Genomic DNA, 14,847 nt, shown 5'->3' on the forward strand with positions numbered 1-14,847 from the left:
AGCTGACTGTGTTCAAAACTCTAGGTGGCCTCCCCTCTCCTTCCTCGCTGTCCTGCAGAGCCCTGGCCGCCAGTGATATCTCGACATTCAGTCAGTCTGGTCCTCCCAGCCAGTCTCCTGCATGCTTTCCACATGACTCTGGCCAAAGTTTCTCCTAAAACATGCAGCTCATCCTCCATGAAAACTGCGTGCACCCCACAGCCAATTCTGAGGGCCTCTTTGTACGACTGACTGCTTGCTGTCTCCCAGCTGGCTCGTAAGTGGAGTTTTGTATCCTGCAGAATCTACCAAGGCACTCTGTAGCAAAGCAGGCCTTCCATCCGTCTCGGGGAACCCAGCTGGCCACCTTGCACTCAGCCTCTGCCAGTCACCTCAGGGCTGGCATTTGGGAGTCCTGACTGTATGCCAAAGGTTGTTAAGTGGCCTTCTCTGAACTCATTTGAACAGCTGAGTAAACTGTTCTTGCTTTCACAAGGAAAAGAACTCCTAAAGTTATTAGAACTCACCAAACCAGTTTCTTTGTTTTTGAAGAAAGCAGGTAATGTGGCTTTGCCAGCAAGAAGCAGGCCTTGGGCATCTATCTCCTTCTCAGGTGTGTTTACTCAGGAGAAGGTGACATTTGGATAGGGGCAGGTGTGTTTGCTGAGCTGAGCTTCAGCCTAATCATTCCGGAAAACTTCCTGAGACTTTCTGTGCCCTGTAATTTCCCCACTGTTGATGGAAGTATATTGCAGTCTCACGCAGGACTGCGAAGGGAAAGTCACACTCACTAGATCACTTATGTACCGAATTCTGGGGAACTTTTGATACATATTATACTTTAGATCTCTTTCCATTAATGATAGTCATTGAAAATATTACCATGGAATAAAATCTGGACTTTAGTTAATGTAACACACCAACGTTGTTTTCTTAGTTTTGCCGACTCTCCTATGGTGACATAAGATGTTAACGGGAAGAGGATGGGTGCAGACCATACAGAAACACTATTGTCTTGGCAACTCTTCTCTGGAATTATTTCCAAATAAAAAGTTTATTTTTAAAAATAATCAGCTTCCGCGCTTTCTCTGGGCAGCACAGTATACTAAGCCCCTTCCAGACACTGTGCCATTTGCATGACACCCTGCATGGGAGATGCCATCCACATTTCACCCAGGAGCAAATGTGGTTCAGCAAGGCCCACACCTACAGCTGAACACAGCCCCACGGCGGGGGTGTGACCTCGAATTCGGATCTTACCCATCCCCATCAACAGGAGCCAACCTGTGCTTCCTGTGTCACAGCAATGTGAGGAACGGCATGGGTACACGTACATGCACTGAACACACAAACGCGCAGTTTGTCAGTCAGTAGCCAGGGTGAATCCTTTCTTAATAAACTTCCCTGTGATCCATTCTTCTCACTGAACAGATTTAGCCCAAGGGTTGCCTGTTCTGCATAGGCAATGATGGCCCATGTGTGTCCTCAGGGACAGAGCTGCCAGTGACGCTCCATGCCCACCCTGGATGTGACACCCACACCTGTGAGAGGACCCGGCCCTCTGTGCCTACCTCCTCCTTTGAGAGTGCAAGTCCCCCATGGGCAAAGCCTGCCACACACACCTACTCATTCATTCATTCATTCATTCATTTATTCCTTCATGCATTGCTTGTAGACTAAAGAAACAAGAGTTATAACCAGTCTATGACATGCAAACCAAGGAATCATGGACTGTTAGGACTGTCAGAGGCACTGCAGGGTCGGCTGTTGCAGAAAAGGTATTCATCACGATCACCCCAAGAAGTACTTAAAACACACAGATTCCTGAGTCTCACTCTTAATAAAGCTCTGATTCAAGAGAGCTGGATAGGGCCTGGCAATCTGCCTTTTTCAAAGCCCCCTCCAGTTCCCAAGCCCAGTGACCCTGAGGCACCGCCAGGTTTGGGGTTTTGCTCCACAGATAAATCCTGTCTCGACATGGACAGTCTCTGCTGGGGCACCCCTGAGGTGAAGGAGCTCCTGACCTCACAAGGCAGACTCTCACTGCCACGCCGCATTTGGGCTTTGGAAATCCTTTTCTGTGTTCAGGCATTGCGCTTCTTTGCAAATTCACTCCATTCTTTCAATCTTGTCCTCTGGCTCCACTAAGAAGATGCGTATGCCCTTTCCCACAGGACCAGACTGCAGGTGCCTGATGAGAGCCAACATGCTTTCGAAAGTCTCTTCCCATCCAGTCATTTGGTTTTAATGGAACGCATTCTCATCTCATTTCACACGTGAAAGCCGAGCATGGTGTGGTGTTCTGCAAGAGTGCCGAACCTTGAATTTTGAAGGAGCCATCCTTTTCTAGGCTCTCCGCTCTTTTTAATGAGGCATTTTAGGGCAAATGTTCTTGACCTTGGCTACACTTTGGAATCACCTGGGAAGTTTAGAAACTACCAATGCATTGATTCTACTCCTCAGAGACTCTGATATAACGGGGCTGGGTTATATCAGGCTGCTCGAGGTGACTTCAACGAGGAGCCGATGTTGAGAGGTGCAGATCTAGAGAGACACTGGTTTCTCTCTGTGTTGGTCTATGGCTCATACTAAACTCATTGACACTCAGCCTTTTTCCCTTGGAATTCCTGCCACACCAGGTCCTCCTCATCATGTTCTTGAGTAATTGATTAACTGAACTTCACTGCAGCACTTTCCAATGATCCCTGACCAGTGTCGTGTAGTTGGTTTGGGTCTATTGTTGAAAGGCTACTGCAGGTCCCATTGATGGAGCTGCTTGTTGACTATCTGCTTTCTCTCTAGCTTTGAGAACTTTACATGCTTCTGGTGTCTTTCTGTAAAACACGGGTTACATTATGGATCTTAGAAAGATACTCTACTGAAAACCCTCTGGGAATCAAATTGTATCAACTGCTTTTTAAGCAACTCAATACTCTTTCACGGACAAGGTAAAGATTTATGGTCACAGAAGATCCATGCATATGGCATTTATTCCTAAAATGAGTCGTATTAGACAGCTCTCTGCATTTCTCTCTGGTGGCGCCCTCCAATGGGGGAGCCGGCCAAAGCCACCATGAAGGGCTTTCAGGGTACGGCAAACTGATGACACTTCCTATGTGTGGCCTCTCCAACCTTATTTAAATCAACTGCCACATGCACTGAGACTGCTATAGTGACGCCAGCTCAAGATGCCCTGAGCCTCCAGGAAGATTTGCCTAAGATGGTATTAACACATGTCTCGCTGGCCAGAGAATAAACCGTCAAATGGGTTCCCCAGAGTTGTAAGGTCTTTGACCCCATTATGAGAGCATCATTCAACTTTGCATGAATGATGAGACACAGGCAGAACACACGTGAAAGGTTCTAGGTCAAGCTTGGGAAGGTAAAGTTACATTTGGTAGAATTTTTCTTTTTATTTTAGAGACAGGGTCTTGCCCTGTCACCCAAGCTGGAGTGCAGTGGCGCAATCATAGCTCACTGCAGCCTTGAACTTCTGGGCTGAAGTGATTCTCCTGCCTCAGCCTCTCCAGTAGCTGAGACCACATGTTTGCATCACTATGCCTGGCTAATCAAATATTTTTTTTTGCTGAGACGGGGTCTTGCTATGTTGCCCAGGCTGCTCTCAAACTCCTGGCCTCAAGTGATCCTCCTGCCTCGGCCTTCCAAAGTGCTGGGATTTACAGGCATGAGCCACTGTGCCTAGTGAAATTTTTATTTTTAATTTTGAAAAGTGACATTTCTCTTACATTCATACTACCAAGACTCTTGCTAACATGGCATTTTCAATTTTTCCCATTTCCAGTGAGGCTGACTTTGTACCTATTATTTCTCCAATTCTGGCTGTGCTCTCCCCACTGTGGCCCCTCAGTAATGCCTGTCACCTCCTTCTCTCAAGGGAAGGAGGACTGCACATGAATTATCCTCCAGGTATAAAAAATGTACAAAGCCGGACATCACTTAGGGGGATCAGAGGGCTCCCGCTGCCCCAGCACACTGGCTTCACAACACAGAAAGCAGCTCCGCTTAGCTGTTAAACCGACGCTTGAATGCCACAGTCTGGGATCACCTGAGGCAGGACAACCGCACATAGGGCTCCTTCAGGCCTTACAGCCAGTGAGGGCCCCTGAGGCCACTCCAAACCATTCTCACTGGTAGTGAGGATACAGCCCATAATGGGTTCTATTTCTGCCAAAAACCTTTTGCTGTTTTCTCCTGGCATTTTTCAAATGCATGTTTAGTAGACAATCAACTCCCCATGTGTCTCTCTCCATATAATTGTCTTTAAAAAACTGCCACAGGAATTGTCTACAAAACCTTCTATTTTAGGTAAAGGTGTAGCGGATTCTGCATGTGACAGTCCATAAACCTTTTCCTGGTTTTTCGTACCTCCCTCTTCTCTCACATTAATGTTTCATTTGGTATTTAATGGGTAGGCTTAAGATAATTTTTAACCAATCTGCTATTGATGGACACTTAGGTCATTTCTATTATTTTAATTATTCATTGGATGTCTTTGTTCAAATGGCATTTCATGTATTAAAATAGATCCTTATAATTCAAGGTAAGGTAAAAGTGTGTGTGTGTGTGTGTGTGTGCATACACACACCACATAGACCTGTTTTACAAAGCATGTTTTAAACACTGGATAGAATACAGAAAACTGCACAAGGCATATATGTACTTCATAACAGACTTAAAGCAAGCACCAGTAAAATATTACCAGCACCCCTCAAAGCCTTCCTAAGCCCCTACTCTTTATAATCCCTAATGCCCCTCCAGAAGTAATTACTGTCTTTATTTTGTGATAATCATATAATCATTGTAAGAGAGGGAAAACAATCCATCTTGAAGAACTGCAAACCAAAGGAAAGAAACTGCAAATGAGATCTGAACGCATGTAGGATTTAACTGAAAATCATTTGAAGGCTGGCGTGTTGTAAGCCAGTTTCCTGCCTTTCATCTTTGTTCCTGCCTGCTGCTTACCAGGGACGACGTAAAAATAACACGAGCAAGAGGGAGGGAGGAAGGTAGCTGGGAAGTAGAAATGTACTCACCACAGGGCAAGTCGTTGCTCAATTTCCTTGAGAAAATTGGTATGAAATTTGTGCAAAGGTTCAAAATTCGGGAATATGAGACTTTTCAGTGCTTCCGGCATGGCGTCCTCTTTGCTCACTGTGCTCTGAAACCACTGGAAGTAAGAAGACGATGCACTTACAGGTGGAATGATCAATGACGAGTGTCTGCAGTTTTCTCCAGAGTCACATGCAGCCAAATGCACTGGGAGGAGCCAGGGCTTTCCTGTGAGGTTCTTGGCATTTCAGGAACACAGGGCTGCCCAGGCCTTACTGCTTCCCCTTTCTTTCCTTAGACGGGGTAAGAAGCACCCATCTGACTATTACTGCTTTCTGCAGTTTGCTACCCATTGACTGTTTAAGCCAGGAGAAATCTCTTAAATGGGGAACTACTCGAATCAAAACCTCCATTCTGGCCGATCCACTGGATAACCACTAATTTATGACCACTGAGTATTCTGTGCTTCATTCCTTTAAGAACTTCCATCTCTGTTCCTTTGTTGAAACACTGGGCATGAAGGTGGCCAAACCTGGGAATAAAGCCATGGCCTTCACACAAAGTCACTCCTGTCGTTGAGGTGAGCTTGGTTCACAATGCTTAGTGAGCACCTGTCAAGGGCCTAACACAACCCACAGCCCAGAGGAACAGAAACTCAGTGATCCCAACTTCCCTCCCGATTGGCTAGTGCCTTCCCAGGATCCAGGGGCCAGGAAGACATCTGCAATGCCCTGAATTTGTTTTCAAGGCTGAGCAGGACTGACTAAAATAATAAAAGGCAGTCTTCTGGCAGATTTTGCTGACAAGGCTCAATTTATTATCAAAGATAAAATGAATCTCCTGTTCACCTCTGAGGTCTCCCGTGAACAAAAATCAGCAGTTATGCTTGGCAGTGGGCAAAACACGACATGTTCTGGACTGGTGCACACAGACGGTAAAATGTTTAATTTTCTCTGCCTTAGGAACTTCCTTCTTTTGTACTTGAAAATCATCATTATGAAAAATGTTATAGCATATATTCCCAATATACTATTAGCATTTAATTTCTATACCCTAGGACCACAATCCTTTCAACTGAAGTCAGGGAATCCAACATTTAATTAGCTCCAGCCTCCCCTGTACAGCTGAGTATTAGCTGAGATAAATCATGTAATCGAGTGCTTTTGGGGAAATACTGCACGTACCGAAGTGATAACTTCGAGATCCTTCAGATATGTTCGCTCGGTGGTAGACACTTCCTTAGCGATGAAGTACGCTTTATCAGTTGGGAATCTCTGCAAAACCCAGCAAAAGAAACAAAGTGCAATAATCATTTCTGAGTATACGTCTCGGAGAATGTCCTCATTAAAGTGATATGTTACTAACTTGTGATCTTTTGTTAGCTGACATCAATAAGAAATAAAATTCTTATTCTCCTTTTTGGGTCAGGAGAATAAATAAGAATGTATTCTCCTTTTTGTGTTAAGAGAATAAATACGAATTACTCTCCTTTTCATGCGAGGAGCTAGGCTAAGATAATGGATTTCCATAATGAGAATATAGTCTAGGAAGGTTTCCTTCCAGGTGAAAATTACCATCAGCATAAGGACTCAAATTAGGCAAAGGAAATACATAAAAAAAGGAACTGTCTCGTCCTATGTCCGTTGGTGGAGTTGGTGTTCATGACATGGAAGTTACATTGTGGGAACACATGGTAGCTGGGTCTAAAGGGACAGGGGTGAGATCAGCTGGTGGCAGCATCATCAGCCTGAACTCCCTTGGCGGCTGTCAGTCAGGTGGGCAGCCAGCCCCACCGTGGAGCAGGCCGGCCATCCAGGCTTGCTTTCTCTACAAACAATAAGCGCAAGGAGGTCGCCTGTTGTCCACCATTTTGCCCACTTCTCACAGGAGTCCACCTGACTTCACTGCTGGGTGTACACACAACAGACTTCAAAGCAGAGACTCAAACAAATACCTGGACACTCATGTTCACAGCAGCCAAAGGGTGGGAACTGCATGACTGTCCATTAACAGAGGAATGGATAACAAAGTGTGGTTTATACACACAGCGGGACATCACTCAGCCCTGAAATGGCAGGCAATCCTGTACAGGCATGCTACATATGGATGATCCATGAAGACAGAATGCTAAGTGAAATAAGCCAGTCACAAAACGGCAAATACTGGATGATTCTGCTTATGTGAGGTACCTAGAGTAGGCAAATTCATAGAGACAGAAAGTAGAACGAGGGGGCCAGGGGCTGGCAGGAGAGGGAAGGAGGAGTTAGTGACGAATGGATGTAGTCTCTGTTTGGGAAAATAAGTTCTGGAGATGCATGGTAGGGACAGTGGCACAACAACATGAATGTACTTAATGCCACCAAGCTGTACACTTGAAAATGGCTCACATGGTACCTTTGCTCTTACGTATATTTTAGTACAGTTTTTAAAATTCACACAAACACACATGCACACACAGCCACACATGCGCTTGAGCCCTCGGCCCTGTACCTTCCTCCAGCCCTCATCCTCATCGTCCGTCCGGGGGCAGGCCTGGTCATTCAGCAGCGGGCTGATCAAGGGAGAGGCCTGCTTGGTGTCGGGGCTCAGGTTGGGAGACAAGGTCACGTTGGCAGGGGCCACTCCCCGCTGCGAGTTCACAGACAGCTCGGAAAGGTGAGGGCTGCCAGTCAGGGAGCCTGTTTGGGGATGAGAAGTTTTAAAGGAAAAAAAAAAGTAATTTTTTTCTGGGACCTGATTTCTATTCACTACTTTTACCTTTTTCAAATCGTAAGAACTTTGACTACCCCCCATGGCAAACCTAAAGCGATTCTTTATTTTCTAGTTTTTTTTCCTAAGTCAAAGCTGCCTTAATAAAGATACTAAAGTATGAATAATTCAAAGGAGCCTCCATTATGTAATTAATGATAAGATAGAGAACTCTGCTTAGATAGCAATTAAAATAGCTTAAAAGCATAGTGTATCCCAAAATAAGAATTTCATCTCCCAACTACTGCTTATTTCTAAGAATTACTCAAGAAAGACACAGTGTCTATGTCACAATGAGACGTGGGGAAATGATTAGAAAATAGAACTATACTAACAGGCATCTAAGCAACTGGTGTACTTAGGACACACTACGTCCCGTAACAATGGGTCACAGCTAACAGAAAGGTCAAGCAACTAACTCCCCATTCTACAAAGAACAGAAGCAAGCTTGTTATACCTGGTGATGTCATTCCATGTCTCTCACTGTTTGGGACAGAAACACTAGCATCACATTACAGGCATATGTGATCACTTCAACATGCAAAACCAGACGTCATTATATTATCACAATTTCCCTTTATGAGATAAAAGTGACAGGGCACCATGAGTCCTTGAGAAGGGATACCATAGTAATATGAAAATGTGGCCAGGCGCAGTGGCTCGCTCCTGTAATCCCAGCACTTTGGGAGGCTGAGGCAGGCGGATTGCCTGAGGTCAGGAGTTTGAGACCAGTCTGGCCAACATGGTGAAACCCCATCTCTACCAAAAATACAAAAACATTAGCTGGGCATGGTGGCGGGTGCCTGCAATCCCAGCTACTTGGGAGGCTGAGGCAGGGGAATTGCTTGAACCAGGGAGGTGAAGGTTGCGGTGAACTGAGATTGCGCCACTGCACTCCAGCCTGGGTGACAAAGCGAGACTCTGTCTCAAAAAAAAAAAAAAAAAAAAAAAGCATATATTACCCGCTATGAGTCAGCCAAGGGAGATGATATGTATAGGATGCTCTTTGCCAATATACTTTTGCAAATATCTGTATATCAACCCACCAAAGCTACATGGGATGTTTCAGAATATACTTCTAACCTAAGTGTTTTTGCCTAACACTTGTATTTATACTAAATAAAGCAGATTTGCTAAAGCTAATATGAGGTAAGCAAAGTTAAAATAAACTGCAGTCCTGTCTACTACCACGATAAGGAAAGACAAAGTCAGCGCTTTCTCAATTTCCCAGTCTACAGTTTCAGGCTCGCTGCTACTCGGTATGCTGAAGATCTCTAAGGGAAAAGGTGGAGGGCGGTTTTCTGGGAGCACCCCCATTTTCCTGTCATCTTTCTCACCCTCTGGAGTCGTGCATGTGCACTCTGGAATTACAAGATACAACAGCCTACCTAGAATGGGGCTGATGAAGTAAGGGCGGTGAATTGGATCCCAGCATAAATGAACCCTGGAGAAACCCCCACCAGCCCCCACCCTTGGTGCCAGGTTGAGCAGTCAGCGGCACCGTCAACACAGTGGAGTAAGATCCACTGTACCTGGAGAATGGCAAAAGGCAGACATCCTGCCCACGGACTACTGGTTAGTGCAATGATCCCTGGATAACAAGATTAGAAAATGTGAGGAAAAGGCAGATTCAGTAAGCTCGAATTTTTAAAATCCCTCTGCTTTTAAATCCTCATGTTTTTAATATACCTCACTAACATGAAACCTGTGTTAGACAAAGACCCCATCACCCGAAACACCACCAGACGCAGAAAACCCCGGAGAAAAAGGCCAGAAATTGCTTCACAAATGTCAATTTTATTGACACTAGTGCACAACTAAATACAATAATTGCAAAGGAAGTGGAACTTGTCAAACAGAAATGGTGACAATGAGTTAGAACTGCAGTTGTTTCAAGGTACTACACTATTCTTTTTTTAAAAAAAAATCACAAAAAGAAAAATGTTATCACTACAAATAGGAATTAGAAAAGAGAAATTCTGGCAGTCTGTCTAGAGGTTAAAACATTTCATGCATTTGTGAGTTGCTGTTGGAGAGTTGTTTTTTAGTTGTCCACCATAATCTGGCAACATTTGGGGCTTACCTTCAGCTCTCACACTGTGCGTGAGATCGGGTGAGGCAGTTATAAGTGAGAGCATGCTGGACCTTGACTTTGCAGTGACGTGGAACAGAAAAAGCATTCGCCTCATCATTGAAAGAGTTGGAGCCGAGAATAAAAGGTAGCTAGAAGGCTAGTGGGAAGGGGAGCGGAGGCAAGGAAATAGCAACTAGCAGGCCCTGGACAGCATCCGGCAACAGCGAGGAAATGAACTACCACTCGTGAGAAGGGAAAAGTAGGGTGCGCACACTCCGATACAGCCACCTCCACTCCCAGAGGCCAACAGCAAGCACCCTTGCTGCACTGCACCTGGGAACACTTACATTTAGGGGACAGAGCAGTTGGAAGAAATGAGGTAACAGACTATGGTTCCACGAGAAAGCCTGCCCCGCCAAGAAGGCATGCCACGGTTCAGAAGAATCCCCACCGTGCTACAGCGGAGACAGGATTCAGAAAACAGAGGGCTGGGTGGGAACTTCAGGGTCACCTGTGTACCTAAAGTAGGGAACAGCTCAGGATCAGCCCGCAGGCTGCTAGGGGAAGGCTTCCTGCATTTCACTCACGTAGCCTAAAGATGTCAGAAACAACTACTTAATATGTGCACTCTGCAGACTTGGAATGACAAAATTAGGGTGGTCAGTTGGCCTTTTCCCAAGACGCTACTCCAGCTTTGCTTATAGGGCCTAAGAAAGAAAGGGCGATGGGTGTGTTTAAACAGCAAGACCAATAAGCCAATAAATATCAAGCAGTCTGGTCTAGAAATCTATCAGCATTTTAAGGAAGGGAAAGGCCTGAAACTCTACAGTTCAGTTTTGCTAATTTGAGCTGCATCTGTGGAGAAGAGGCCCCTTCTCTCCTTGCAAGATAAACAATCCGAGGCTTTGAAAACGTATAGGTGACATGGTCCAAACAAAATACGTAACTCATTTACCTTTCATCAATTAATGAAATATGCTGACAAGGGGGCAATTAGTAGAATTTGGCAGCTTGATGAGTAATTAAAATTCTCTTTTGACTTTGAGCCAGGGTGTGTGACAACAGTCTGTACAAACTGGTGTCCACACCAGCAGGTGTGAAGAGCTGTGTCTATAAAAAGCCAATGTCCAAGGTCACAGAGTTATCAGAACTACGTGGAATCAATTTTCACTGAAGTAGTCCATTTTACAAAAAAGCAAACAAACACGGTTCTGCTGTTAGGTAAAATGAGCCCGGTTTGATTTATATGGCATTATAAAGCTTGTTTACACCTTGCAGTCTGTCACCTGCTTTGAAGGCACAGCCCCGGGCAACGGGGAGAGGAAACTGTGACCGACATTCATTGCTACTCCATGAAATTATCAATGCCTTGGTATTTCTAACACTTCTCCCTTTATGACAAATTAATGCAAAGTAATTTCTTTCATTAGGGAGCTCGAGGTAAATAATTTGGGGGGACCCTAAGAGGAAGCACCTGCTATTAACGCAATAGGTGGAAAGAAGTTTAAAGAGATTAGAAAAAAGATCAGTCACACTGAAAGTCTGGAGGCTTCGAATGTTTCCAAAATTATTTTTCCTATTTCCTGACATTGCCCTGCAATTTCTTAGGCATTCAGTTAGATGTCAGGTTGGTAGCTCTCAAATCCTTCACCTCTTCCCCGCGATTTCAAGACCCCTCCCGCCACCCTGCCATTCATCTAGAAGAGGTTTGAGTTTATGCTGCCCCCCTCGGACTGAAAACGCCTCCAGTCATACAGCTCTCAAGGGAGGCATTTCTAGTAATTGCTTTATAAAATCCTTTCAAACGTACACGTTCTCATGGCACAAACAATTATGGAACTTCAAATTAGCACTGCTATATTTATGGATTTCAATTTATCACCCAGCCCAGAAACTGCCTGCACTGCTCTCTCTCTGTAATTTAAAACACGCTCATCATTCTTCCCTCTTGGCCGGTCTGGGGAAGCTGGGTTTGCAGCATCTTGACCAGCTCTTCGGCAGAGCTGCTGAAAGGCAGTGGGAGGAGACTTTTATCATCAATGAGCCAAAGCCAGGCCTTTCTTCCCGCTTTGGGATTGGGCACAAGCTGCCTGTTAACCATGTACCCGTATTCAAGGCTTCAACACAAACTCACACAATTCTGGGAAGAGAAAAACATTTCTAATCTATTTTTCAAGTGATAAAAATGGCATTTCTAGTACTTAACTGTACCTGTCCTGTTTTTCAAATTGGTCTCCAGTTTTTAACTACATAGGTATTATTTTATCCTGTAAAGGGGGAAACTAGAAAAACTGACAATTAAAAAATAGTAATCCAAGATATGTTTATTAAATAGCTAATATTTGAGAGAATACTGACAAAAATGAGACTATTGATTACATTCTCAATTTTTTTTCCAAAATTTTAAAGTGCAATTATAAAAAAGTTTCTATGCGTTTTCTTCAATACTCCCCCAAATAAAATTATTTATTTTGCAATCTTCTGGGTGCCACTTATCTACCATAATTTGTCTTCTTTTATTCTGTTCTAAAATATAGGAGATTTTATCTCTACGTGCCCAGAATATGCTCAAAAGGCCCAAGCAGGAAATATATTAGAGATGTAGGTTTTCATCTATTTTTTTTGAAAGGCTCTATTTAAATCCATATGCTCTAAGAGGATACAATGAAGCCTCTCTAGAGATTATCCCATTTGAAAGCCAGTTATCAAGAAAAGGGCAGTATTATGCTGAATAATAGGTAGCTTCCTGAATAGGCAGGACTCACTAGCGTCTGATATCTAAGCTGGGGCCCCGCTCAGTGGAATACGCAAAGCTGGCGGTATTTTATAGAAATTACAAAGTTCCACAAGAAAAGCCAGGTTATAGGATTACCCATGTTAGCAGTGTGTTCCTCTTCTTGATACCTGAGGTTGTTGAGGGTAATGTATGTGTGCTTCTTAGACCCAGTTCCTTTAAGAAAAGTTTCACAAGCAGCTAAGCATCAGCTTCACAGTTCATCATCAAGCAATTCAGAAAAGCAATAGCAATGCAACTTGCAGAAAAAGAATTGAAATGCACTAATGGAAAAATGAATGTGCTACCCTGTTCTTACTTAGGAGGAAAAGACATAGGAGAATGCTGCTTTGTTTGAACACAGTGGTGGTGATGGTGGTGGTGGTGGTGGTGGTGGTAATGGTAGTAGTGGTGGTGGTAATGGTAGTGGTAGTGGTGGTGGTGGTGGTGGTAATGGTAGTGGTAGTGGTGGTGGTGGTGGTAATGGTAGTGGTAGTAGTGGTGGTGGTGGTGGTGGTGGTAATGGTAGTAGTAGTGGTGGTGGTGGTGGTGGTAATGGTAGTAGTGGTGGTGGTGGTGGTAATGGTAGTAGTAGTGGTGGTGGTGGTGGTAATGGTAGTGGTGGTGGTGGTGGTGGTGGTGGTGGTAATGGTAGTGGTGGTGGTGATGGTGGTGGTAGTGGTGGTGGTGGTGGTGGTGGTGGTGGTGGTAATGGTAGTAGTGGTGGTGGTGGTGGTGGTAATGGTGGTGGTGGTGGTGGTAATGGTAGTAGTGGTGGTGGTGGTGGTGGTAATGGTAGTAGTGGTGGTGGTGATGGTGGTGGTAATGGTGGTAGTGGTGGTGATGGTGGTGGTGGTAATGGTGGTAGTGGTGGTGATGGTGGTGGTGGTAATGGTAGTGGTAGTGGTGGTGGTGGTGCTGGTGGTGGTGGTAATGGTAGTAGTGGTGGTGGTGATGGTGGTGGTAATGGTGGTGGTAGTAGTGGTGGTGGTGGTGGTAATGGTAATGGTAGTAGTGGTAGTGGTGGTGGTGGTGATGGTAGTGGTGGTAGTGGTGGTGGTGGTGGTGGTGGTGGTAGTGGTGGTGGTAATGGTGGTGGTGGTGGTGGTGGTGGTGATGGTGGTAATGGTAGTGGTGGTGGTGGTGGTGATGGTAGTAGTAGTGGTGATGGTGGTGGTAATGGTGGTGGTGGTGGTGGTGGTGATGGTAGTAGTGCTGGTGGTGGTGGTGATGGTGCTGGTGGTGATGGTGCTGGTGATGGTAGTAGTGCTGGTGGTGGTGGTGATGGTAGTGGTAGTAGTGGTGGTGGTGGTGGTAATGGTAGTGGTGGTGGTGGTGGTAATGGTAGTAGTGGTGGTGGTAATGGTAGTGGTAGTAGTGGTGGTGGTGGTGGTGATGGTAGTGGTAGTAGTGGTGGTGGTGGTGGTAATGGTAGTGGTGGTGGTGGTGGTAATGGTAGTAGTGGTGGTGGTAATGGTAGTGGTAGTAGTGGTGGTGGTGGTGGTGATGGTAGTGGTAGTAGTGGTGGTGGTGGTGGTAATGGTAGTGGTGGTGGTGGTGGTAATGGTAGTAGTGGTGGTGGTAATGGTAGTGGTAGTGGTGGTGGTGGTGGTGGTGATGGTAGTGGTAGTAGTGGTGGTGGTGGTGGTAATGGTAGTGGTGGTGGTGGTAATGGTAGTGGTAGTAGTGGTGGTGGTGGTAATGGTAGTGGTGGTGGTGGTGGTGGTAGTGGTAATAGTGGTGGTGGTGGTGGTAATGGTAGTGGTGGTGGTGGTGGTGGTGGTAATGGTAGTAGTGGTGGTGGTAATGGTAGTGGTGGTAGTGGTGGTGGTGGTGGTGATGGTAGTGGTAGTGGTGATGGTGGTGGTGGTAATGGTAGTGGTAGTGCTGGTGGTGGTGGTGGTAATGGTAGTAGTGGTGGTGGTAATGGTAGTGGTAGTAGTGGTGGTGGTGGTGGTAATGGTAGTAGTGGTGGTGGTGATGGTAGTGGTGGTGGTAGTGGTGATGGTGGCGGTAATGGTAATGGTAGTGGTAGTGCTGGTGGTGGTGGTGGAGGCAATGTTTGGGTTGGGAGCATGGTGCTTCGTACCAATGAAAAATACCATCTTGTACTCAGGACAAAGCTTCAGCCATCAGTGGGAAAGAACAGTTACAATGGACAGTTTTAACAGCATGATACCTGTTAGGACAAGTAAAAGCCCCT

The 14,847-nt window shown here is 45.3% G+C and overlaps 1 protein-coding gene across 7 annotated transcripts in view; it reads right to left on the reverse strand.

The window, feature by feature from the left end:
* FARP1 (FERM, ARH/RhoGEF and pleckstrin domain protein 1) overlaps positions 1 to 14,847 on the reverse strand; it is a 317,789-nt gene that overhangs the window by 32,776 nt on the left and 270,166 nt on the right. For all 7 annotated transcript variants that reach the window (XM_063618950.1, XM_063618951.1, XM_063618948.1 and 4 more), the window contains exons 14-16: positions 7,540 to 7,727; positions 6,234 to 6,323; positions 5,034 to 5,167 (exon numbers count right to left, since the gene is read on the reverse strand). In XM_063618950.1, the coding sequence (XP_063475020.1) occupies positions 5,034 to 5,167; positions 6,234 to 6,323; positions 7,540 to 7,727 (412 nt within the window). The remainder of the gene's footprint in view (positions 1 to 5,033; positions 5,168 to 6,233; positions 6,324 to 7,539; positions 7,728 to 14,847) is intronic.

The sequence above is a fragment of the Symphalangus syndactylus genome, chromosome 15 (assembly GCF_028878055.3).
Source record: "Symphalangus syndactylus isolate Jambi chromosome 15, NHGRI_mSymSyn1-v2.1_pri, whole genome shotgun sequence".
Taxonomy (NCBI): Eukaryota; Metazoa; Chordata; class Mammalia; order Primates; family Hylobatidae; genus Symphalangus; species Symphalangus syndactylus.